Raw genomic sequence first — 27,697 nt, forward strand, 5'->3', positions numbered from 1 at the left:
GTTCCCGCTCGGTATCGACAGCTTTCTTGCTTAGTTTAGAAGCTTATTCCAGATTTTTAGATGTGTTTAATCCAACATCGACCTTACATCGACGATGGAATCGAGGACCCCATTCAAACGGTGTACTCTATGCCACGCCAAATACCCTCACATCGACGTCCACCCGGTATGCAACAAATGTCTCTCGCCGGATCACGACGAATCGAAATGTATGGCCTGTACCCGATTCCGATCCAAGAAGACTCTCCGGAATCGACGGGCAGCGAGATTAGAAGCGCAGCAATCGGCACCAGCCCCGGCCAACATCTTCAGCACCGAGGACGAAGATGTTGAAAGCGTGGAAGAAGTAAACTCCAGCCCCGCTTCCGAACACGATTCCCGATCGGAAGACGCCGATGAAGCGCTTTTTCACAGGGACGAAGCCGTCGATGAAGTAGGAGACTACGATGAGGCCTTTGGGGCCGAAGAAGATAGCTCTGGTGAAGAGCCGGGCCTATCCGTCGAAACGGAGGCTATCAAAGTGCGTCATTCTACGGCTCCGGTCAAGGGATCGCCTCCGGGCCTTACCCGAGATCACTCCCAAAGTTCTCCGGCCCCGCCTTCAGGCCCGGCCTTGAACATCCAGAACGAGCCATTATTACCGAAAAAGACTGGTTTCCCTTCAATGAAACCGAAACCAATCGTCGCACCAGTTCCACCAAAAACGAAAGTGAAACTGGCAGTGGTCGGGTCGAAGCCCTTGAATACCTCCACTCCTTCGACGCCAGCCCAGACCATCGGCTCCGAACGCACTAAGAGGGATTTCGGCGCCGAACTCGCTGCAGCGGATGTCGGTACCGACCCAAAGAGGAAGGCCATCGGTCCCACAAAAGCGACTCGGCCCCCGGAGTCCACTTCGAAGGCAGCGACACGCGTCAAGTCCTCGGCTCCGACAACGGACAATACCTCTCCTCGGATCGATGACCCTGTGGCTCCGAAGCAGTCGACGCCTACCTCTACGGAACCACTCGGCACCAAACAACCTTCGGCGTTCTCGGTGCGGCAAGTCGCAGCGTCCTTGCAACGCATCAGGGAACGGGCAGCCCTTCGGTCCACGTCGGGCCCCGACCCGAAAAAGGCTCCAAAGGCACCCTCGGCACCAACCAACATCACTTTTGGTTTACCGCCATCCACGGCGCCGAAGATGTTCGAGATCCGAACACGTGTCTGCCAGAAGAGGTCCCCATCTACTGGACACTCTCCTACTGAGCCTTCACCGTCACAATTCATCGACGCCGACACCGGCAGACTCATGCTCCGAAAACGGAAGGTCACGCCAGAGCAGGCCTTGGACTCTTACAGAATCCCTCTAAAGCAGAAACTGCCAGCAGAGTCGGAACCGGTGCTATACGAACGCTTGCACACGTCCTATCCGGACCCCCAGTCCTTTTCTCCTACGCCCTCCGACACGGACGTCATGGTGGATTACTTGGGGGACAATACCACCTACCCTAGGGATATCGATCCCGAAGAGCAGCAGGACCCAGATCAGGCTTGGGATGACCCTGCAGACCAGGGTGCCGCAACAGATACCCAGGACACTCAGCTTTACGGAGCAAAAACATCCCCCACAGAGGACACTGCTGCCTTCAATGCTCTCATAGAACGTGCTGCCGCCAATCATGGAGTGCAACTCCACTCTGACACAGTTGAGGACGACTTCTTGGTGGACACTTTCGCCTCCTCCGAGAGGACTGTCAAAACTTTGCCCATGTTGAAAGGGGTTCTCAAGCCTGCAAAAGAGATTTTCAAGGAAACGACCAGGGCACGGGTGCTAAACCCCAGGATTGAAAAGAAATACAAAATTGCGCACGGGGACCCTATGTACATTAGAGGTCAGTTACCTCTGGACTCCATGGTGGTTGCTAACGCTCGCAAACGAGCCCACTCGCAAACAGGTGATGCTCCTCCCCCAGGCAAGGAGTCCAAGGTGCTGGAGACCTCAGGCAAGAGAATTGCAGCCCAAGCAGCAAACATCTGGCGCATTGCCAATACACAGGCCCTCCTGGCTCGCTATGATCGGTCACATTACGACACGCTAGAGTCACTACTCCAGCATCTGCCAGACGAATACAAAGAGGCAGCGGAGCTCCTCATCAGGGAGGGACAACTTCTTACCAACGCATCCATTAAGTGCGCACTAGATGCTGCCGACAGCTGCAAGGGCAATTAACACCAGCGTCATGTTACGCCGACACGCTTGGTTACGAATCTCCGGATTCAAACCAGAGATTAAAAACAACACCCTGAATCAGCCAGTCAACCCTGACTACCTATTCGGCCCAGAAGTTGACACCACCTTAGAAAAGATAAAGAAGGACACTGACACTGCGAAGTCAATGGGGGCTCTCCAAACGCAGACATTTCGTAGTGGCTCCTTTCGTCGCCCCGGGCAAAGGGGAGCAGCTAGAGGCCAGGGGTCACAGCAGCAATACACTAAAGGGGGCACACAGAGTACCTACGATAAACCCAACAGAGGTGGATATCGTGGCTCCAGCACCAAGGGCAGGGGACGCGGTTACGGCAACACCAGGTCCTCACCCAAGAACAAACAATGACGCCCTCTCCCTTCCCCCCGACCACATAACACCTGTCGGGGGGAGACTCCAGCGGTTTCTGTCCACGTGGAAAACCATCACCACGGACAGGTGGGTCAGGAATATTATCCAGCACGGTTACTGTCTCGAATTAACCTCCACTCCACCCACAATACCGCCAAAGCACCGTCCTATGTCCGCAGAGCACTTAGCCTTATTGCAGCAGGAAGTGCTAAGTATGCTGCTAAAAGGTGCCATAGAGGTCGTGCCCGTCAACCAGCAGGGGACAGGGGTGTACTCTGTACTTCCTAATCCCAAAAAAGGACGGGTCGCTCCGACCTATACTAGACCTGAGACCCCTCAACCACTACATTCTGTCAGAGCATTTCCATATGCTCACCCTACAGCAGGTTCTCCCGCTGCTCAGCCAGGGAGACTTCCTAGCCACACTAGACCTCAAAGTTGCGTACTTCCACATACCCATCCACCCGTCACACAGGAAATATCTCAGGTTCACTATTCAGGGACAGCACTATCAATTCAAAGTCCTCCCCTTCGGCGTGACAACAGCACCCAGGGTTTTTACCTAGTGCCTAGCTACAGTGGCTGCACATCTACGGCGACGACACATTCACGTCTACCCTTACCTGGACGACTGGCTTGTTCAGGCAAAGTCAGCCCAGCAATGTGCCAGCCACATGTCCCTCACCATTCACCTTCTTCACAGTCTGGGATTCTCACTAAATTACCCAAAATCACATCTACAACCCGCACCCGTACAACATTACCTGGGCGCGACCATAGACACTCTGGCAGCCACAGCTCAGCCAAATTTAGTGAGGATCAACAGCATGCAACTGCTGATCTCAAAGTTCAAACCTCAACACTCCCTTCCTGCGCGAGTGTTAATGCAGTTGATAGGCAGGGTGGCCTCCTGCATTTTCATAGTCCCGCATGCGAGACTACATATGCGCCCGCTTCAGGAGTGCTTAGCACGTCAATGGAATCAGGCTCACGGGCAATTAAAAGACCTAGTGTTGGTGAGCGGTCGGGCATACAACTCTCTGCATTGGTGGAATCCACAAAACCTTTGCAAGGGCCGACCGTTCCAAGAGCCTGTTCCACAAATAGTACTGACAGCGGACGCCTCTCTCCAGGGTTGGGGAGCTAAAGAAGATGCACATCAACCTTCTAGAACTGATGGCAATCTTCCTAGCCATGAAGGCATTTAAAGTACACCTGTGCAACAAAGTCGTGTTGATCCGGACGGACAACATGACTGCCATGTACTACATACAGAAGCAGGGAGGAACACACTCTCCACAGTTGTCTCATCTGGCTCAGAGCATGTGGAAGTGGGCCATTCAAAGGAACATATTCTTCATGGCAGAACACCTCCCAGGCAAGGACAATCAGATGGCGGATCTGCTCAGCCGACACAGTCACCAGATGCACGAGCTTTCCGTGGTTGCGGATAAAACCTACACTCAACGCAGAGCCATGGCGAAATTCAGCACCCAGATCCGCAACAGCTGAACCTGGCAATCTGGCTCCTGAAGTCTTAGAGTTTGGCTACCTAAACCTGCCACCTGACTGTATGGAGATCATCAAGGAGGCCAGGAGACCCACTACCAGAGCTTGCTATGCAGCTAAATGGAAGAGGTTTGTCATTTACTGCACCCACAATGACATTAACCCGCTAGACGCATCCATTCAAAACATAATCTGTTACCTCTTACACCTATACCGATGCAATCTGGCATACACCTCGATACGTATCCATTTGACCGCAATAGCAGCCTATCTCCAGAACAGGCAGCACCTCTCTTTATTCAGAGTGCCTGCCATCAAAGCTTTCTTGGAGGGACTTAAACGAGTAATTCCCCCAAGACACCCACCAGCACCGGTGTGGAACCTCAACTTGGTCCTCACCAGACTGATGGGTCCACCCTTCGAACCTCTCCACTCATGTGAGATTCAATTCCTCACCTGGAAAGTAGCTTTCCTAGTAGCAATCACTTCATTAAGAAGAGTTGGTGAACTCCAGGCACTAACCATTCAAGAGCCATTCATACAGGTTCACGCAAACAGGGTCGTACTACGTACCAACCCCAAATTCCTGCCTAAAGTAATATCGCAGTTCCACATGAATCAAACTATTGAACTGCCTGTTTTCTTTCAGAATCCACAAAATGTCGCTGAGAGAATGCTCCATACACTAGATGTAAAAAGGGCCCTCATGTACTATATGGACAGAACTAAAGACTTTAGGAAGACAAAACAACTTTTTGTTGACTTTTCCCCACAACACAAGGGCAACGCCATTTCCAAAGCAGGTATAGCCAGATGGATCGTTAAATGTATTCAAATTTGCTATCAAAAAGCTAAACGCACATTAACGATTCCCCCACGAGCCCACTCAACACGTAAGTTAGGGGCGTCCATGGCTTTCCTGGGAAACATTCCTTTACAGGAAATATTTAGAGCAGCCACATGGTCCACTATACATACATTTACCAAACACTACTGTGTAGATGTACACTCCAAACAGCAGGCAGCTGTAGAACAGGCTGTTCTCAAAACTCTTTTTCAGACTGCTTCAGCTGGCACTGGTAGCCGCCGCTAATAGGAGGTACTGCTATATATTCTATGCACAGATATGAATTCAGCAGCCCACATGCCTCGAACTGAATATGCTACTTACCAGTATGCATCTGTTCTTGGCATGTAGGGCTGCTGACATTCATATCGCCCACCCTCCTCCCCGGCGCCTGTAGCAGCTGCAGCTCTCAGAATTACTGTATAGCATGGCCATCACTTTCTGTATCTACTCCATCACTGCCACAATGGCGAAAAACAATCTGAGGATGGAGAGGATGCCCATGCGCACTGTAGTCCAGGGGAGGAGTCACCTATCTCAGGATACTTCGAAGACTCTTCCAGGACAACAACGTGCAAACATCCGGACCCAACACTAGGCGGCGATCTATGCACAGATATGAATGTCAGCAGCCCTACATGCCAAGAACAGATGCATACTGGTAAGTAGCATATTCATTATTTTGAGTTACGCCAATAAGTACTGTGTGAAAGGTTGCTTTAATACAACAGCTCCTAATCGCAACCATTGCAATACTAGGATCAGCCTTGCATACAACTACCCCGACAAGCAGACTAACACATGAGGTTGACTGTGTAAATAGTGCCCAGGGCAAAACCAAATTTTGCACCACCACCAGCACCTTCAGTGAAAAAAAAACCCTAGCTCCCCTTTTCTGCTCTGTTTGTTTTGAGTCTGCGAGTGTCATACAGCCTTGTCTGCAGTCTTTATCGCAAAGCCCCCCCCCCCCCCCCCCCCCCCCCCCCCCCCCCCTTGCGCCTTGAGATCATCACAGGTGAGTAGTAGCGCTTTTCAAGCCCCTGACTGATTGATTCATTAGTTGGTTAAAAGCTGGGGTGGAATACGACACTGGCAGTCTATGCAGAACAGTGTTTAGAGCCTGCTGCGTGGCCTGTGAGCAGAGAGCTGCAGGCGCCCTTTTCTGTGTGTCTCGAGGTGCTCCCTTGTGTCGCCAGGAGCAACCATATCCGCCGACACTGATCCTTTCGTAAATCAAAACTCCCCGGGCCATAGGGGGGTTTTATCCCCACAGTTCCGCAATCTCTCGTTCACTTCCTAGACCTGCGTCGCACATGTTCATTAGTCTGTCTTCCTTTTATGTTTTAAGTTTTAACGACAATGTGAAGTTCTGCCTCTTGGGAGCCTCACAACTGTGGGCTCAGAGGCTAACAGGCCACACACACAGACTGCCCTTCCCCACTTTCCCCCGCTTCCTTCTTGCAGGGGGCCTGTCTCCTGGTATTGCACGGGTCAGGCTACAGAAGTATTCATGGGCAGTGGCGTCACTAAACTTGAAGCGCCCAATAACCCTCCCCCGGACTCTGGAGGGGCCTTAGTTATGCCACTAATCCTGGGTAAAATCCAATACTTCAGTCTGAAACAGCATCAGATATAGCGCCTAGTAGAGGAGGGTGAACATGCCCCTGCTCGGATTACCCACTACAGTCAGTGGCTTGAGGACAGAACTTTTTTGTGTGAGTGGTTGGCTCTACGCATTCAAAATGCCACAACAGTAACAATTAAGAAATAACTTGGCCCTGTGCAGGCCTTTTACATTGATGCCCTCCCAGTATACCAAGGCTGGTCTCGCCCAATCTGGTCTGGTGTCATGTGATCTAAGGATTCCATGAAGGAACAGCCCTGTAAGGAGCGAAGCAATAATAATAGTTTAGTACAATGTCCCAGACACCCCATCCAATAACATAAACTATCAGTACATAATCAATATTCAGAAACAGTAACCCATAAATTAAAATTCACAGGCACTCTATCAATATTCGTGAGCAATAATCTATTAACAGAAGCTGCCATGCACTCTACTAATATGACAAAAACAGAAAATACATGAATACAGCATGCCCTCATCTATTTCCAGAAACAGCATACTGATCAAAAGTCTCAGAAACCTAATCAATATTCAGAAAATACAAACTATAATAGAAAATCTTATACCAACGCTCAATATCCACATTAACTCAGGAACAGTGACATCCGATTACATTAAGTTATCATACAAAGTATTGTATACGTGATCAATACATCGAAACAGTAAAAAATAATGAAAGGTCCTACACAACCTATCAATACCCAGAAAAATAACAAGCATTGGCCTACCTAATAGGTCTCGCCTTTGGGACCTTATAAATGTTTAGTTATCCAGCACAATATCCTTGATGCAACAACATCAACTGTTGTATGGCTAAACACTTATAAGGTCCCAAAGGCGAGACCTCTTGGCTAATCCAATTTCTTCATTGCAGTCAATTTCTCATCAGTAAGCTGTTCACTTTGTCCGTCTATCGTACACTTCCTTTTTCCTGACAGATTGGATATATTTGAAGTCTCATAAAATATCCACATGGTTCTGGACAAAGGGAGTTTAGACATACATTAGGTACAGGTTACTGCTCTTAGTCTGTCGCTCTTATCTATGTAGCCTGATTTCATCCTTACTCTTAAGTAATTGACATTTCCTATTTGGAAAGTAATGATGATGAAGAGGGATGCTAGTGGGCATGGAAGGCGAGTGTGAAGTTTGCGTCAGTTAGGTAGACTAGATCTGTTGAGGCTGTGCTTACAGCCAGACTTGAAAAAGTAACATTTTGGGCAAATTTGCTACATTCTGTATCAGTGCTGTTTCTCTGTAGGAGGACTCAGGATTGTCTTTCCAGTAGTCACTGCAGTGAATAATTTGTGCTCTTCTCTTCTCAGGTAAAGACTCCTGTGCCATTCCTTTTGCGTGGGACTTTACGTGAATACCAGCACATCGGTCTTGACTGGCTGGTCACTATGTATGAGAAGAAGCTCAACGGAATCTTGGCTGATGAAATGGGGCTTGGAAAAACCATCCAGACAATTTCACTACTGGCACACCTAGCCATAGCAAAGGGTAAGAAAATTGCTTGTTGCATTTGGATGCAGGCGCTCAGCTAGACCTCGTTTCTTATGGCTTCTGTCCCTGGGTTTTTGTTTGGCACATAAAGCACTAATAGCATTTTTGAAGCATGAAATCTTAGATTTACATGCTTTCCACAATTCTGCCTTCTAGTGGTTGCGTCTGGAAGTGTTTGTTTCAAAACGTATCTTAGTGAGTGAGCTTTGAAATGGGCAGAGCCATTGTATGACATTGATCTTAATCCCACAATGCCCATGTACTTGCCCCACAATGTAAGATTTTTTTTTCTGTTGGTTATGAAGGTGAATCAAGACCTTAGTTGGAGACTGGTATCCAGTCAACATGGGATCCCCGGGGTTCCTCGGTGCTATGTTAGATTTTGAACACAATCCTGTTTTGCCCCAACTTCCCCTGGAAGTTCACCCTAAAGGACTAGCTTCCATTCAGTATGTTCTTCCTCCCAAGAGACTATTATTGGAGGAATGATTTCTCTGTTAGATGTTTGGCTCTCTATTCCAAGATAGGTGCACAAATTGTTGGACCATTCGAGTTAGTCCCGGCACAAGAAAAATAAGTTGAAGCGTGCTTTGATTTCCCGTTGTCAGTCGGCCGATGGGAGTGTCACTCGAGGCCTGGCTCTGTGGTTGAGCCAGAGCCTGGGCTTTCTCTGCGCCTCCCCGAGTTTCCGGGAGAGAGAATCCCAATTGAGTTTTATGAGGCTATGTGTAGGAAGCTTGCTCTTTATGTGGTAGTGCTAATGTAAGGGCACACAATAGAAAAAGTACAGATGACTCTTAGGGGTTTTGCAGCGCTAAAGCATTTGCCGCCTGTAGGAAGCTGGCTCTGTATATATTATACCAAAGTGAGGTATAGTGTGCACAGAGTCCAGTGAAACCCCAAAGGTAAGCAGAGGTAAAAGTAGATCACACCTTACTCTATATTTGGGGTAGTGTGGGCGAGCAGTAAGGCTTTATCAGAGGGCAGTGTTTAGCATTTGCTGTACACACTCAATCAGCAAATGATTGTCACACACTCAGACTGAACTCGGACCAATTTGCTTTTGTATAAAAATATTCTTTTAGTTATTTTATTTCCTAGAACCAAGCAAGCCTGGCACGGGTAAGTGATTTATACTTTGCAGTAATAATACAGTTGTATACATACTTTAGTTTGATTACAGTGGAATTTCTGGTAATACTTTGAAATATTGTACATATACTATGTATTGACTTTTGAATAGAATGCCAAGTAAATTACTTTATAGATTACTTTTCTTACACAGTGTAGTATACCTGGTTACTGCACTGGGACATTTCCTGTAAACAGGTAAGTAAAAACGTTTTGGTTATTTGTATACAGTTTGAGACTTTTATAGATTTCCGAACTCCACACGTATTTTCTTTCCCCGAAGAATACAGTCAATGTTATCCTATGGGAGGAAATAGTGTTATTGCTTAACAGGTAAGAGTTGGTTTTCTGGGGTTAGAGCAAGGGTTCCCCCAGGCCAAGGATGCACGCTTGTTACACCCTCAGCGGCACTAGGGCTGCTGGGTGCAGAGTGTTGATGTTCAATGTTATCGAATGGGGGCTAGGGGCCTCCGGGTGGTGGCTGTTTACGAGCGGGCCTCAAGGTTGTGGAAGCAAAGCTCCTGGACAGAAGCTCAGGGCAAATGGGGGTTCAATATCGCACCAAAAATGCACCCTTAGCGGCACTAGGACGGCCGGGTGCAGGGTTCTGTTTTGTCGTCTGGTGCCCTGTTACTTTCAATTGAGATTCTCTGGTTTGCAAACACACTGCAGGCTCGGGGAAGGTCTTCTGGGTGCGACCACCACTTGGACAGTTAAGTTGGGATACTGTTGGTTGGGCCACCCATGGCCGTGAGGCGTTGGGTGCAGGGGTGTCTTTTAGGGTCGGATCATCCTACTAGCTCCTGGTCGTGGTTGGTAAGACCCTCTGGATTGAGGCTGCAGGCGTCGGCTGGAGGCAGGTCAGTGATCACTGGATCTCGGGTAAGGGTTGCCAGGGAGCATTCCTCGTGGTGTTTGGGCACTCTAACTCGGGCCACGGGTGCAGAGTGGTGCAGACTCGGGGATTTCGCAAAAGCTGGAAGCGAGCATATTTAGCGTTGCAAAGAGGGCAATGCTTGAAGGGGCTATTCGATGTTTTTGATTCCATCGTCGATCTTGATCGGGCCTCGGACGTCGAAGGGCAAATGGCTAACTTCGATGAAACTACTCGGCGCCGAACGAAAACAATACAGACGAATAAAGGCCTAAATACTCTAAGAGCAAAGATTAGGACATCCGAACCCAATGGCGGAAAAAAACAATCTAAGGATGGAGGGGATGCCCATGCGCACTGTAGTCCAGGGGAGGAGCCACCTATCTTGTGATACTTCGAAGACTCTTCCAGGACAACAATGTGCAATCATCCGGACCCAACACTAGGCGGCGATCTATGCACAGATATGAATGTCAGCAGCCCTACATGCCAAGAACAGATGCATACTGGTAAGTAGCATAATCAATTCATGGGAGACAATCTTTTCCTTGGAAGGCAGGGCAGGTCCTCTTCGTTTTTGAGGTTTCTTGCTGCAGGACACACCGGAGTTTCGCTTCTGCAGGTTCGAGGTGGGGACAGGCGGGTAAGCCTGGGGTCAAGTCTGGGAGTCCTCCTCTTAGCTTCGCACAGCTGTTCGGTCCTTCTTTTCTTCTTGTTCATTGCTTGTCTGAGAAGGCATGGTTCTCTTCCAGGGGATACTCACCAATAGTCATAAGCACGGAATAATCCCCCACACGTGCTGGATATCGGAGCATCTATAAAAATACATATATATGTGTATGTTTAGACAAACAAGTACAGAGTACTTCCAAAACATACATGTATACATACATAAATATGCAGCCTAATGTACTTCCAATAGGCTAATATGTCAAAATTACATTGTTTTTTTTAAAGAGAAAATAATCTCCAATATAAACACTGCAACAGAGAAGATACTCTGTAATAGTGCTCCAATACAGCCCTTTGTTTTCAGAAAAAAGGCAAGTAATAGCAGGAAATTAGCACATAGGCTGCATAGAAGAAAAAAGTCACAGTATCAAAAGTACTGGCACCCTGCCTTTAAGGATTCCAAGAACCTGGACACCATGTCTTTGAGACCTCCAGGAGCCCCCTGCTCCCATCATGCACCACAGGTGGCCGGTCATTTCTTTTTTCTGGCTCCTTCTGTGAGTATCCTGGAGCTTGAGCTCGTCATTTTTGGGCTATTTCTAGTCAGATATTATTTTTTTTCTCCTTACATTCGACATTTTTGACTGCTGGTAACTGTTCTCAGTGATTTTCTGACTAACAACTTTTTTCTGTCAGAAATGCCAGCCTTATTCAATAAATGTCCTTCCTTTGGGAAGAAGTTGTCAAAATCGGACCCACACTCCGTGTGTATTGTGTGTTTACCAGCTTCACACAATCCCGAGAAATGCTATTACTGGCAGCATTTCTCCAAGAGAACTCTCCGTGACCGAGAAAAGATAAAACTTCATGCCTTGCTGGAGAGAGGAAAGGGTCATTCTAAAAGTGGCCTTGAGAGCACTCCTGCTCTCAAAGAGCCCTCCTCTCAAGAAGAACGCAGAAAACGGCGTTGATCTACTTCTCCAGCGTCAAAAAAGAAGCAGATCCCTGAATGTTCGGTGTCGAGATCAACGTCGAGAAAGCAGGCAAGGCACTCGTCACCGTCGAGGGACAGATGGCCGTCAAGACCAGAGCCTCCGTTGTTGAAAAGTAAGTCTATGTCGAGGCATGCTACTTGGGGCTCGAAGTATGCTGGTCACGAGAGACCTAGGCTTCGACGGCGAAGCACCCGTCGACGTCAAGGCACCTTTCATCGTCTAGACCTCTGCCTCCTTTGCGAAGGTTGGCGTCGAGAGGTTCGACGGCTAAGACTATGACAGCGTCAAAATCTCGATCGCCGTCGAGGTGTTCGCAGTCGAAGAAGTCTGCTTCAAAGAAAGACCATAGACCGTCGACATCTATGATGCACTCCTGGTCCTGAGGACAGACGACGTCTAAGGCGACACAATCTGTGTCGTCGGCGAGACATCGTTCGACGTCAAGAGACAAAGAACCTGCGGTAGCTTCAGAATAAGTGCCAGAAAGACCTAGATCGATATCGAGGATCCATTCGAAGTCGAGGGAAGCCTCTTCATCCCCTGGCATTAATATCATCCAGGTTACACCGGAGGGATCTCCGGTTCAAGGTGAAAAAACACCTCCTTTCAATCTTTCTTCAAGATGGCTAGAAAGCATACGACACTGGAAGGTTCCCTGTGCTGCAACCGGTCGCAGAAGTCCGGGCTCGTATTTCTCCAGAACATACTCTCCCTCCAGAGATTCTGGTGGACCTCCTCCTACTGCATCCACGAGAATTAGGACCCCGAGAAGGGCTAGATTGCCATCAGTCCGACGCTCGCGATCTCTGGAGCGTTCACGATCTCGTCATTCTCCTACCCCGTAAAGGAAGAGACGAAGGTCACCATCTTGGTCCACTTCCAAAAGGTCTTCTATAAGATCATAGATCCTCTACGAGATCTTTCTTACCCTTAGACCCAGGTATTTTGGAACCAGCAATGCAGATTTTTCTTACTCCTGCAACAATGGGGTCACTACCCTCCGGTATTTCCGAGAAATACAAAGCACCAGAGCAGGGTCCGCTTTTCATACGATCGGACCCTCCCTGGACTCTGTCATTGTGGCAGCTGCGAGAAAGGCACTTTCTGCTACGACTGCTTCTTCAGTTCCCCCCAGAGAAGGACTCTAAGAACATGTATTCTCTGGGCAAGAGAATGTGCAACACTTCTGCTGCAGTGATGAAGGTGGCCAGCGCTTCTGCTCTCTTGGGGAGGTATGACAGATCGCTCTGGGACTCCCTGTCGTGATTCACTGAGAAGCTCCCAAAGGAAGATTAAAGACTTCCAGGAAATCCTTCAGGAAGGTGGCTTGGTAGCAAACCAGGTGATTAGTGCAGCAGCAGACTCATCTGATCTGGCTACACACAGCTATTCCCACTGCATCAGTTCGAGGCGCTCAGCCTGGTTGCGTCTCACGGGCCTTAAACCGGACTCACAACGGAGGATTGTGAATCTTCCATTTAATGGCTCCTCGCTGTTTGAATCTCACGTGGACGATGGGATGTCCAAAATGAAGACAGAATTTGGAGACTGTTAAGGCCGGTGGGTTGGAGAAGCGAAAGGATTTCCGAAGAAGGTTCCGTCCCTACGACCGGCGGTCTTTCCAGCAGAGGGTTCAAACCCCTCTGGTCCACCCAACAGCATTATCAGCCCAGGACACACTACCACCAGAGAAGACCAGGTAGAGGAAGGGGACCTACAAGACAGCCGGCGTCCACATCAAAACCACCAGCAAAACAATGAGCGATGGCTTCCTCCATGCCCGTTAGGCACTCTGGTGGGAGGAAGTATCTTGTTTCACCTGGCAGAGTGGAAGACAATCACAAACAACAAGTGGGTTCTGAATATTGTGCAGAATGGATATTTGCTCAGATTCAAATCCCTACCTCCACCAGTTCCTCCACAAGGCAAATTCCTTCAAAATCACCTCTTGTTCCAGGAGGAGGTGGATAGTCTACTGCGAAAAAATGCCAACATCGAGGATAAGGTATATATTCCCGTTCTTTTCTGGTACAGAAAAGAGGTCCCACCAGAGAATACAGACCAATACTCGCTGTGAGAAAGTGGCATCTTTCTTGCATGTTATGCCCCCATTTTTTGCTGAATGTACTTTGACTGAGTGTGCCCTGGGCTCCTGCCAATCAAGTGCACAGGGCCTATGTTCCTTCCCATAAAACCTAAAACCCAATTTGGCAAACCCTGGCCACATGTCAGCCCTGGTAAATGGTACACTAGGTACCCAGGGCCTTGTGACCATGGAAGGCCCCTAAGGGCTGCAGCACTTATTGTGCCACCCTTAGACGCCCTGTACCCTTACACACACACACTGCCCTTGCAGGCTGAGTGTTTGGGTATAGAACAAAACAGTCAATATGGCACACATCCCTGTGCCATGCCCACAACCTACACTGCCCTGACATACATCAGCCACCCCTCTAGCTGGGTGCCCTATGCCAGTGGTGTGGGTACAGGAGCATGTGCCCTGTGCCCCTACAATACCCAGGTCCATTCCTGAGCACTGTAAGTGCAGTGCTGCCATTTAAGAGTAAATGGTGCTGGAAGTTCGTCATCACGAACTCCACAGCACCATGATGGCTTCACTGAAGACTGAGGAGTTTGGTATCAAACTTCTCAGCACATTAAACCCGCACTGATGCCAGTGCAGGATTTAATGTACAATGCACGACGGAGGGCATCTTGGAGATGGCCCCTGAACCTAACCTACAATCCGCGTCTGGTTTGGGGGGCTGCCTAGGCTGCCACACTGCAGATCTGTTGCTGGACCCCTGGGTAGAGAGCCATCCGCTCTCCTGGGCCTGCAACAATGCAAGGGGAAGCTTCAAAGGCATGCCGCCTTTGTGAGTTTCTCCAGGCCACTTGCTGTACCCAGCAACTGGCCCCTACCAGTTCTCGACCCCCACTCTGGCGGGAAGACTGGCTGGAAACCCCAAGGAAGGACAGGGGGTGTGCCAGCCTCTGCCAACCCCACCCCACCCCTCAGTTGGGGGAGGCGAGGTGAAGCACGTCCCCGGGCTCTTGAAGATGGGGAGCCCTGCCCAATCATGACTAGGCCACTGTGCCCCTCCCACAGGAGAGTGGGAGGATAGGGGGTATACCCACCCCAGGGCAGGGACCCAGTGGTCCCTGCCCTTTACCTACCTGTAACGCCCCTAAAGTTAGTATTTAGGGACACCCTGAACCTTCCTTCCTCAGATTCCAGATTCAAAAATACAAAGAAGAGCAAGAAGAAAGAAGACCTGCCGTGCAGCTGCTACGGAGATGAAGACACAAACTGCTTTGGCCCTAGCCCTACCGGCCTGTCTACCCTCGAACCTGCTCTTGCTAAATCCCGGTACCTTCTGTGGCCAGCAACCTCACAAACCCCGGAGGACCTGGCTTCCTTGTGACTCTGAGCATCTGGGACTCCAACGAGCAGTGCCTCTGCTCAAATCAAGTATCTAACCCCTGGCATCAGACAGGAACTGCGAACCCTGCACACTGCACCCGCCAAGTCTGGCCTGTGCTGGAGTGGACAAAGACCCCGAGGACGTCCCCCCGGCGACTGTGACCCCGTATCCGGCACCCATGGACCCAGCTCGACGCTCCTGACAACGCCTGCAGCCTCAGAACCAGGGACCCCCCCAACCGCGATCAACAGAGGGTAAGATTTTCCGACACCAAAAGACACCCCGGCGCCCTGCGGCCCCCTGTGCCAGACTCCTGGGTACCTACCCATCCTCCAACTACCCAACTTACCTCTTGAAGTGGTGGTGACACCTGACGAATCTTCGTCCCCGAGTTTGCAGCCTTTGTTCGTCCTTGAGCTTTTTCATTGCAATCCATTGAGCGCCCGAAGGCTCAAAAGCACCCAGCCGTCCGAGTGGCCCTGGCAGTGCAACTTCTACTCCTACCTGCTTCCCCATTTGTCCTGAGCAAGTGACCAGGAGCCCAGCTACCACAGCCACGTGGCCTGGTAGTCAGCAGCCACCAACCAAGGGCCCCCTGCCTCCCATAGGATAACATTGGGCCTAACTCACTCTGCACCCGGCTGCCCCTGTGCCGCTGAGGATGTAAGAACTGTACTTAACTGACCCTGGGAGACCCCTGAATCTGTGCCCAGAACCTTAACTCTGCCAGTCGAGTACTTACCCAAAAGCCGATAACTCACTTTTCTTCCATAGGGTAACATTGACTGGTTTCTTCTGAAATTTCTTCTAAGTGTGGCGTTTCTAAACTCTAAAATATTCACCTAAAATCAACCGAGTAACGGAAATACTCACCTGCTATTAGGAGAGATCTTGGTGCCCAGCACTGACCCTCAAAAGTACTCACAACCGTACTTACCACTAACTCAATCTTCTTCCATAGGAAACCATTGATTGTTTCCCTGTGAAATTTCTTCTAAGTGTTGATTTTGCAAACTTATAAATATTAGCTAAGAATCGCCTGTATAACTTGAACGCTGTTTCTCAACTGCTTACAGGTGGTACACTAGTGCTGGATCCAGGATCCAACACTGACCTAAAAAAAGTATCCATAACCCCACTTACCTGCTAAGTGAATTACCTCCCATAGGATAACATTGGTAATTTGATCAGAAAAAGTTTCTAAGTGTCAACTTTTAAAATGGCAAAATACTGCTTAAAAATCACACTAACTAAAACTTATTTACTCGTTTCCAAGAACTGTCCCAGGACTGAATCTAGGATCCAGTCCTGGAGTTAAAAAAGTAATCCTGAAAGTAATCAATTGCATATAACTTAAATTCCCATTGAGCTCAATGTATTATTGTGTTTGAAATTGTGTTGCCTATTGCAACAAACTGTAACTATTGCATTCCAAGTCAATTTGTCTTTTGCAAAGTATTTAAAGCATCTAATTCTGATAAAGTATATTTTAATACCTATTGTTGGTTCTGAAATAAAACAAGGATATATTTTTTATATATAAACCATTGGCCTAGAGTTCAGTTATTGAGTGTGACTGAGTGTGCAACAAATGCTTTACACTGTCTTCTGATACTGCCTTACTGCTCGACCAAGCTACCACTTTAGAGAGTAAGGTTATATCTAACTTTAGCCTCTGCCAAACCTCTGGGGACTGTGCACTTGGTACACACTGTACCTATTTGGGAACAGTATATACAGAGCCACTTTCTCACATTGGTGGATCAGCGGTGGGATACAAACTTGCATTTGTTGGACTACTTGGTTACCATCTGATCACACGACAGAACTCTTAAAATTGCCTTTAGAATTCTGATTGGTCTTTTCCAAAATACTAAAAGTCTTGCTATGGCCTTGCTTAAGTCCCATTAGAATTTTAGAAAAATAAGTCACTAGTCAGGGTAGAGGATTAGAACTTTCAGATTAAAATGACTCAAAGAAACCCAGCTATTAGTGAAAATAATAACATGGACCTGGTGGAGGAGCTTGACCTCACACCTTACTTACACTGGTCTTTCAAGGAATTGAGGTCCCTATGCAAACTTAAACATATACCAATGGGCCTACATCCAACCAAAGTAGGGCTCCAGGAGCTCTTTGCGGAGTATGCTAAGGACCACCCATCTGAACATGGTGATGGCCAGTCAGATGAGCAAAGGGAAGAAGAGGAGGTGGATAATAACCCCCCCCCCCCCCCCACACACACACACACACTATTCCCTAGGGTGGAGAGGGCCCCCATACCCTTCAATCCAAGAATTAGCATCTGGGGACCTAGAGATCACACAGGTGACTCTGGTACCAGAGAGATCACTGGGGGACCCACCAGTGAAAAGGACAGCCTTTTAGAAAGGCTGGCCAAAAGATTGGAGCTAGAGTCCAGGCTCCTGGCTCTAGAAAAAGAAAGGAGAGAGATGGGTTTAGCACCCATCAATGGTGGCAGCAATAATAAAAATAATGATAGGGAGGAAACTTCTGTTCTTAAAATCCCTAAAGGGATTGTCCCTAAATTTGAGGTAGGTGATGACATCACCAAATGGTTCACAGCCTTTGAGAGCACTTGTGAAATAAGAAGAGTAAAGAAACCTCTCTGGGGGGCACTCCTGTGGGAACTGTTCACTGGTATCTGCAGAGACAGGCTTCTGACTCTCTGGGCCAGAGGCAGGATCCTATGACATCATGGGGAAGGCTCTGAGGGATTTGGATTCACTACTGAGGAGTATAGAATTAGATTCAGGGGGGCTCACAAAACCCAGACCCAGTCTTGGATTGACTTTGTAGACTTCTCAGTAAAGATACTGGATGGTTGGTTAGCTGGACATGGTGTGCAGGATTTTACTGGATTGTACAATTTATTCATGAAGGAACATATATTAAGTAACTGCACAAATGAAAAGTTGCATCAGCATTTGGTAGACCTAGGTCTAATTTCTCCCCAAGAATTTGGAAAGAAGGCAGATCACTTGGTCAAGACTAGGGTGACGAGGACTGCCACTGGGGGTGACCAGAAGAAGGTGGTCACAAAGCCTCCCCAGGGGAAAGGTGGTGAGAATCCCCAAGATAAAAAGTCTGAGTCTTCCAAAGGGCCCCAAAAACCTGTTCAGGTGGATGGGACCCAAACTACTCCCTATGTGCCTCAACCCTATGGGGGAAGAACTTTGATCCCTTAAAGGCCTGGTGTAATAACTATAAGAGGTCAGTTCACCTAACTGTAGATACATCCTGCCCCTACAACAAAGCCCCTAAGGCACCCAGTACAGCTACTCCTGGGGCAGCAAGTATACAGATGGGATCACAAGTGTACCCTGAGCAAATCTGGGAACACACTGAAGCAAGTCTAGTCTCCCTGGGAGAAGTGGAGTTTGCCACTGTAGCTGTGTGGCCACCCAACTTAAAAATTTACAGTACCCCTTGGTGAATGGAACTAGGGTAGAAGTCTGAGGGATACGGGTGCCAGTTTCACTATGGTGCAAGGCACACTGGTTTCCCCTGAGCAATATTTGATTGGGAAGTCTTACCCAGTCACCAATGCGGAGTGTCACCACTAGTCATCCCATGGCCATGGTGACATTAGGCAGGGGGGGGGAGGGGAGGTTACTGGCCTGAAACAGGTAGTGGTCTCTCCAAAGTTGCCAGCTGCATGTCTGCTTGGAAATGATCTGGAAACCTCAGCCTGGGCTGAGGTTGAGCTAAAGGGCCATGCAGCCATGCTGGGCATCCCTGAATTGGTGTGTGTGCAAACTAGAGTAAGAGGAAGGGTGAAAAAGTAGGTCTGGAGCCAGAAATAATGGCCCAACCAACCAAGAGAAAAGGTAAAAAGACTGGGGAACCAGCTTCTGTACAGCAAAACATTCAGGACCTATCTCCACAGGGAGAGGATTTGTATACCCCTGAGGGAACTGAGCCCATGGAGCTTGACCCTTACCAGGTTGAACTCTTGGGCCCAGGGGGACCCTCTAGGGAAGAGCTGTGCCAGGGTCAGCAAGACTGTCCCACTCTTGAAAGCCTGAGGCAGCAAGCTGTTTCAGATGCAAAGGGAGATGTCAGTGGTACCCACAAAGCTTATTGGGAAGAGGGTCTACTGTATGTTGGGGCAAGAAACCCCACTCCTGGCGCCACCAGAAGGGTGGTAGTGCCACAGAAGTACAGGGAGTTCCTCCTAACTTTGGCTCATGACATCACCCTAGCTGGACATGCTACCAAAAGGTGAAGGCGTTTGTCAGCTCCTGTGTTACCTGTCAAGCCAGTGGCAAGACAGGTGGCCACCCAAAGGCCCCCCTCCTCCAACTGCCAGTTGTGGGGGTACCCTTTTAAAGGGTAGGAGTGGACATTGTGGGTCCACTTGAACCTCCCACAACCTCAGGGAACAAATGTATTCTAATAGTTGTGGATCATGCTACTAGGTACCCTGAAGCAATTCCACTTAGGACTACTACAGCTCATGCAGTAGCCAAGGCCCTCCTGGGTGTTTTCACCAGGGTAGGGTTTCCTAAGGAGGTGGTTTCAGACAGAGGTTCCAGCTTCATGTCTGCTTACCTGACACACGTGTGGAAGGAGTGTGGAGTGCAGTACAAGTTTACTACACCCTACCATCCGCAAACCAATGGCCTTGTTGAGAGATTCAACAAGACATTGAAAGGTATGATCATGGGTCTCCCTGAAAAACTCAAAAGCAGATGGGATGTCCTGTTACCATGCCTGCTTTTCGCTTACAGGGAAGTACCGCAGAAGGGAGTAGGTTTCTCACCCTTTGAACTTCTGTTTGGTCATCCTGTGAGGGGACCACTTTGTCTTGTAAAAGAGGGCTGGGAGAGGCCTCTTCAAGAGCCCAAACAAGACATAGTGGACTATGTGCTTGGCCCAAGGTCCAGAATGGCTGAGTACATGGAAAAAGCATCCAAGAACCTTGAGGTCAGTCAGGAGCTCCAGAAGCACTGGTATGACCAAAAAGCTGCACTGGTTGTATTTCAACCTGGGCAACAGGTGTGGGTTTTGGAGTCAGTGGCCCCAATGCCCTCCAAGATAAATGGAGTGGCCCTTACCCTAGCCTAGAAAGAAAGAGTGAGGTCACCTATTTAGTTGACCTGGGCACTGGCAGGACACCCAAAAGGGTTATTCATGTGAACCGCCTTAAGCTCTACAATGATAGGGCTGACATCACCATGCTGATGGTGACTGATGAGGAACAGGAAGCAGAGAGTGAACCTCTCCCTGACCTCCTCTCCTACAGCCCAAAAGATGGGTCAGTAGATGGTGTGATCTTCTCAGACACCCTCTCTGCCCAACAGCAGACTGACTGCAAGCAAGTCTTGCAACAGTATGCTAGGCTCTTTTCCCTGACCCCTGGTCTGACAAACTGGTGTACCCATAATGTGGACACTGGTGACAGTGCACCTGTCAAGAACAAAATCTATCGCCAGTCAGACCAAGTCAAGGAAACCATCAAAGCTAAGGTCAGCAAGATGCTGGAGTTAGGGGTCATTGAACCCTCTGCGAGCCCCTGGGCTAGCCCAGTGGTTCTGGTCCCCAAACCTCATCAACAAGGTGAAAAGAGAGAGATGAGGTTCTGTGTGAACTATAGAGGGCCCAACTCTGTCACCAAGACAGATGCTCACCCTATTCCAAGAGCAGATGAGCTGATAGATAAATTAGGGGCAGCCCAATTCCTCAGTACCTTTGACTTAACTGCAGGGTACTGGCAGATTGGCATGGCCCCAGGAGCAAAAGAAAAGACAGCATTCTCCACCCCTGATGGGCATTATCAGTTTACTGTGATGCCCTTTGGGTTAAAGAATGCCCCTGCCACTTTCCAGAGGTTGGTGGACCATGTCCTTGCTGGGCTGGAGTCCTTTAGTGCAGCTTATCTTGATGATATTACTGTCTTTAGCTCCACCTGGCAGGATCACCTGATCCACCTTGGGAGAGTTTTAGAGGCTCTGCAAAATGCAGGTCTGACTATCAAGGCATCCACATGCCAGATAGGGCAGGGCACTGTGGTGTACTTGGGCCACCTTGTAGGTGGAGGCCAGTTCTCTTCCAGGGGATCCTCATCAATAGTCATAAGCACTGAATATTCCCGCCCATGTGCGGGAACCCCGGAAATAATTAAATTATATATGAAAAACATATATATATATACAGCTCTGTATATGTATAAACATATATTATTTTTTCCAAGCAAATGCCGCCCCCATAGAAGGCTAGACAATGTAGACACAAATATCCAATAATCCACCATAGGTATAATAATACACCTAAATCTTCTTTTTTTTTTAATGGGGTAAAAACTCATGATAAAGAAAAGAGAACACTGTGCAAAACACAGATCCACAAAACATTGTTAGCCTGCAGGCTGCATTGCAATACAATACCATAGAGACTGAAAAGCCTTGTACAGGTAAAAACTGGCACCGTGCCTTTAAGGCAGCCCTGACTCCACCATTCGTCAGGGGTGACAGTTGGGTCAGTTGTTCTTTCCGGCTCCTTCAGTCAGTACCCTGGAATTCAGCTCTCTTCATTTTTGACTTTCCAGTCAAGAATTGTTACTTTTATAGTAAGTTTTTTTGCTTCCTCTGGTTATATTCTGTTGGAGAAGCGTATTTCCTGTGTTTTCTGACTAGATTTAACAATTTTTTTCTGTCAGAAAAATGCCTTCTTTGTTCATGCCTTGTCCATCCTGTGGCAAAAAGAAAGCTTCTTCAGAAACACACAATGTGTGTATCGTCTGTCTACCGGATTCTCACTCTCCTGCATCCTGTCGTCACTGCAAGGACCTTTCAAAGTGGACTTTGAAGGAGAGAGAGCGAATTAGGCTTTATGGCCTTTCGGAGCGGTCGACGTCGAAGCAGCTGGTCCCTGTTTGTTCTCTATCGGCGTCAGGCTCGGCGTCGAAGACTCCAGCGGCGGGAACGTCGCTGAGAGGTGAGGAGTCCAGGGAGAGTCATGCTTCCAAAAGAAAGTCCACGTCGACACTCGATCCGGCGGCGAAGCGCATTTGTTCGTCGTCGGCAAGTTCGACGTCAAGAAAACATCCATAGGCGTCGAAGTAGTCATCACCGATCGACGTCAAGAAGACATCGATCGACATGAAGGGATAGACCTCGCTCAACGTCGAAATCAACACCAAGAGAAAAGTCGATGTCGCATGAAGAGCGCAGGCGTTCGACGTCGAAATCTACATTGGCGTCGAAGCAAAGATCGTTCTCAAAAGATCAGGGAAGATCTTCGACGTCGAGACTTGATTCGCCGTCAAGAGAAAGGCGATCGTCGTCGAAAGTACTGACTACGTCGAGACAAGGATCATCGTCGGAACACTCGACGTCGAGGCAGGTGCCTCAGTCGGAGTCTACGTCTAGGCAGGTGCCTCTGTCGTCAAAGGTCTCCAAAACTTCGGAGAAGATAGTGACGTCGAGGCAAGGTTTCCCGTTGGGTTCCAGTCCTCCGTCCAGGACAAGTCCTCCGTCGACGACAAGGCTCTCGACGTTGAGGCAGGACGCATCGCCGGTTATCCTCTCGGCGTCGAAGTCCAGATCTCTGGTGATAGGCCTATCACCGTCGAGACGGTCCTCCACGGTGGGATACCATGAAGCGTCACACATTTGTTTGACTTTCAAGCCAGTATCGAGATGCAAATCTCCACATAGATTGGTATGTACCACATCGGAGCACCATTCATCTCGTCCTATTTCAATTTCACCTTCAGCCTCTGAAGGCTCGAGATCAAGATCCGGATTGCCGGAGGTGTTGGGTTTCTCTCTAGCTCCTCCAGTGGATCATACTTCTCAAGAGGAGGACCATACTCTGACTCAGAGCCCCATCAGGTAAATACCTCAGGACACTTCGAGGATTCAGGCAGTTAATGCTTCCTTAACAAGATTGAGGGCTCTGGATCAACCATCACGACCAGCAAGATCCCATTCTCGAGAGAGAATTCCAACGGCGCTCACGTTCGCCCAGAAGGCGATCCAGGTCCACCTCTCGTAGAAGAGTCAATCAGATCGGGGAGAAGGCGGCGTAGGTCCCCCTCATCCTCTCCGTCAAGCCGTTTGTCCAGAAGGGATTATTCACCCACACTCAGATACACCACCATCTAGAGTATCGCCAGTGAATGACATCAGCACCTTCCAAGATGTGTTGTGCAGAGGAGCGAAAAATTGAACATTCCCATGCCTGTTCAAGAAACCACCTCCTCTGTCATCTTTGAGACCCTTCATGAGCGAGCGGTGTCTTGTCCACAGTTGCCTTTAGTGCCTGGGTTGCTTAAACCGGTAATGGACATCTTCCTCACGCCAGCGACTATCAAATCTGCGCCGGCGCGAATTCTTAAAATATCGTCCAGCCCCTGAGGATCCTCTATTTCTCAAGGCGGACCCTCCACCGGATTCTGTAATCACTGCTGCTGCCAGAAAAACTCATTCAGTGGCTTTGTCATCCACAGTGCCGCTGGATAAGGAAAATAAATCACAAGACTCTTGGGGGAGAAGAGTATGTGGCTCGGCGGCCTCCAGTCTGAAAGTGGCCAGTTCCTCAGCGCTTCTGGGGCGCTACGACAGATCACTGTGGGACTCCCTTCAGAGATTCATAGAAAAAGTACCTTCCGAAGACAGAAAGGACTTTGAAGAGATCTTGCACGAGGGCAGCCTAGTTTCAAACCAGGTGATAAGCGCAGCAGCGGATGGAGCAACGTTGGCAGCCCACTCGTATGCTCATGGTATTTCCGCCAGAAGATCCTCTTGGCTAAGGCTGACTGCTCTGAAACCTGAATCACAGGCAAGAATTTTGAATCTGCCTTTCTCTGGTAGTTTGCTTTTCGGTTCTCATGCGGATGACGGAATGGCTCGCATGAAGTCAGAACTCGAGACCATGAAAGCCGTGGGGCTAGAGAAACGAAAAGAATTCCGTCGTCGTAGGGGAACCGACATGCGTAGCTACCAACAGAGGGTTCAAACCCCTCACTGGCAGAAAAATCAAGACCAACAAGGGCAGAAGAAGCAGCAATTTCAGTCTCGCAGATCATCTAGGGGACGTGGAAATAACCGCCAGTCCAGCAGTGGAAACAAGGCTCAAGGAAAGCAATGAGCGATCGCTTCCTCCAATGCCGTCCACTGCTCCGGTGGGAGGAAGTATTGCAAACCATCTTCGAGAGTGGCAATCAATCACAAAAGACAAGTGGGTTCTAAATATACTGCGACATGGATACTCGCTTCGTTTCCGGAGTCCCCCTCCCTCGATCCACAATGTACAATCATCTCAACACCTCAAGATGCTAAGAGAAGAAGTGGCGACCCTTCTGCTCAAATAAGCAATAGAAAGAGTTACCAGGGCGCAGAGAGGGAGACGAGTCTACTCCAGATATTTTCTAATTCAAAAAAGAAATACAAAAGCAGAGTTCAGATCCATCTTGGACTTACGAACACTCAACAAGCATATCAAAAGAGAAAAGATTTGCATGCTTGCGCTTCACCAAATATATCCTCATCTCCGTTGAGGCTATTGGATGTGCTCGCTGGACCTGCAAGACGCGTACTTTCATATTCCCATCTTACAGAGTCATCGGAAATTTCTAAGGTTCGTAGTGGGAACCTCCCACTATCAGTTCAAGGTTCTACCATTTGGCCTGAAATCAGCTCCTCGAGTATTTACAAAATAGACTCCGCAGTAGGAAAAGTGTTTCCTTCGGAGGAGAGATGGTTATCCCTTATCCACAAAGGCAAGCAGATTATAACCAACAATCTGTCTACATCACGACAGATATCGTCTCTGCTAGGGGCCATGGCATCTTGCATATTCCTAGTGCCCAATGCCAGATTGAGGATGCGTCCTCTCCAACAAGATCTGGAGGACAAATGGGACCAAAGGAATTCACTGTGGGAGGAAACCGTCTCTTTCCTCAGCGGCCAGGCAGTCAATCAAGTGGTGGTTGAAGCCACTCAATCTACAGGTGGGAATTCCTTTTCATCAAGAACCCCCATCTCAGATGTTGATCACCGACGCATCCCTGCAGGGTTGGGGTGCGCATTTGGGATCCCTGCAGACCCAGGGGCTGTGGTCCAGCAGCGAACAGTTGTACCACATCAACATGCTGGAGCTCAGGGCAGTCCACCTAGCCCTCAAAGCGTTCCTACCCGCAATCAGGACGAGTCCCATTCTAGTACAAACGGACAATACCACCACAATGTACTACCTGAACAAACAGGGGGGTACTCGATCCAGGACGCTCTCGCTGGAGGCTCAGTCCCTGTGGCACTGGATCCTAGCAAGGAACATTTCGATAAAGGCGGTACACCTGCCAGGCGAGCTCAACGTCAAAGCAGGCTTACTCAGTTGTCATTTTCAAGATCCAGAGGACTGGGTACTCAACAACGAGGTGCTAGACGACATCTTCGGGGAGTGGGGACGTCCGCAAATAGATCTCTTCGCGGACGAAAACAACGCGAAATGCAGAGGCTTCGCCTCAAGATACCATCGGCCAGTATCCATAGGGAATGCCCTTTTGATCGATTTGGTCAATGACATTTGTGTACGCTTTTCCGCCTCTCCCACTAATCCCCAAAGTAGTGACCAAACTGCAACACTCGTCTACCAAGATGATCCTCATAGCACCCGACTAGCCGAGGCAGTGGTGGTACACTGATCTCCTCCACATGTCGATCCGACCTCACAAGCGTCTGCCGTGCAAGCCGGACTTGTTAACCAAGATGCAGGGGAAGATTTACCATCCCTGTCTTCCCTGGCTGAGCTTAACAGCATGGCTCCTGAAGTCCTCCAGTATGGCCATTTAAACCTTCCCCAGGAGTGTATGACCATACTGAAGGAAGCTAGGAGGCCTTCTACAAGACACTCTTATTTCTGTAAGTGGAAGAGGTTTTATGTATGGTGTATTCAACATCAGAATAACCCTACAAAATGTCAAGAGGAAGTGATTTTGCCTTATCTTCTTCACTTAGCCAGGGTCGGGTTGAAATTTTCCTCCATCACAGTTCACCTAGCGGCCATTACAGCATATAGGCGCTCTCCATCGCAGCAGTCATTCTTTAAGCTGCAGGTGGTGAAGGATTTTTTGCAGGGGCTCAAAAAGGTTTACCCCCCCAGTAAGGCCTCCCTCGCCTTCTTGGGAGCTGAACTTGGTTCTTTCAAAGCTTATGAGTTCACCTTTCGAGCCCATACATAAAGCTACTTCACAGCACCTTACGTGGAAAACAGCTTTTTAAATAGCTATCACTTCAGCACGTAGGGTGAGTGAAATACAGGCCCTCTGTTCTAAAGAACCCTACACGATTTTTCACCTTAATAGGGTAGTGATGAGAACTCATCCATCTTTTTTTACCAAAGGTGGTGTCAGATTTTCATGTTAATCAGATTATCTCTTTACCAACCTTTTTTCCCAACCCCTCCTCGCCAGCTGAGAGGGCGTTGCACTCTTTAGATGTTAAGCGGGTTCTCAAATTCTACCTAGATAGGACTAAGGCTGTCAGGAAATCTGACCAATTGTTTGTAAACTATGGTGCTGTCCGCACAGGTTTTACTGCATCTAAACGTTCCATTGCTAGGTGGATTGTGTCGGGCATTAAATTGGCTTACCAACTGGCTCAGAAGCCATTGGTCGCTCTACCTAAAGCGCATTCCACAAGAGGGAAAGCGGCTACTGCTGCTTTTCTCAATAATGTCCCACTCTCCGAGATCTGCAAAGCAGCCACTTGGAGATCTGTCCATACATTTACGAGGCATTATTGTCTGGACTCGGACACCAGAGCAGACACTCAAGTAGGACAAGCCTCCTTGAGGAATCTGTTCAATAACTGATTTTTTTCAATGGTTATACTCCATGTATAGTGCAGTTCTCATTTGCCTGCAGGTGGAAGGTGGGCTTGCTATTCTATTCAGTGCTTATGACTATTGATGAGGATCCCCTGGAAGAGAAGGATAAATTACTTACCTGTAATCCTAGTTCTCTTCCAGGGGTATCCTCATCAAAGTCCTAAGCAACCCACCCGCCTCCCCAGGCAAATGAGAGGACTGTATTATTAAACATGGAAGAAGTATATCTTTGTGTTTAGGACTACGGTCCCGCAAAGAACAACTGACCCAACTGTCACCCCTGAGGCATGATGGGATGTTGGAGTCAGGGCTGCCTTAAAGGTACGGTGCCAGTTTTGACCTGTACAAGGCTTTTCAGTCTCTATGGTATTGTTTTGCAATGCAGCCTGCAGGCTAACAATGTTTTGTGGATCTGTGTTTTGCACAGTGTTCTCTTTTCTTTATCATGAGTTTTTACCTCATTAAAAAAAAAAAAAAAAAAAAGATTTAGGTGTATTATTATACCTATGGTGGATTATTGGATATTTGTGTCTACATTGTCTAGCCTTCTATGGGGGCTGCATTTGCTTGGAAAAAATAATATATGTTTATACATGTACAGAGCTGTATATATATGTTTTTCATATATCATTTTATTATTTTCGGGGTCCCCGCA

At 48.5% G+C, this 27,697-nt stretch overlaps 1 protein-coding gene across 1 annotated transcript in view; it reads left to right on the forward strand.

Moving 5' to 3' along the window:
- SRCAP (Snf2 related CREBBP activator protein) overlaps positions 1 to 27,697 on the forward strand; it is a 1,742,136-nt gene that overhangs the window by 537,227 nt on the left and 1,177,212 nt on the right. Inside the window, exon 13 of the mRNA XM_085618450.1 lies at positions 7,909 to 8,086. Coding sequence (XP_085474576.1) covers positions 7,909 to 8,086 — 178 coding nt within the window. The remainder of the gene's footprint in view (positions 1 to 7,908; positions 8,087 to 27,697) is intronic.

Source organism: Triturus cristatus, chromosome 7 (assembly GCF_964204655.1).
Source record: "Triturus cristatus chromosome 7, aTriCri1.1, whole genome shotgun sequence".
NCBI classification, from domain to species: domain Eukaryota; kingdom Metazoa; phylum Chordata; class Amphibia; order Caudata; family Salamandridae; genus Triturus; species Triturus cristatus.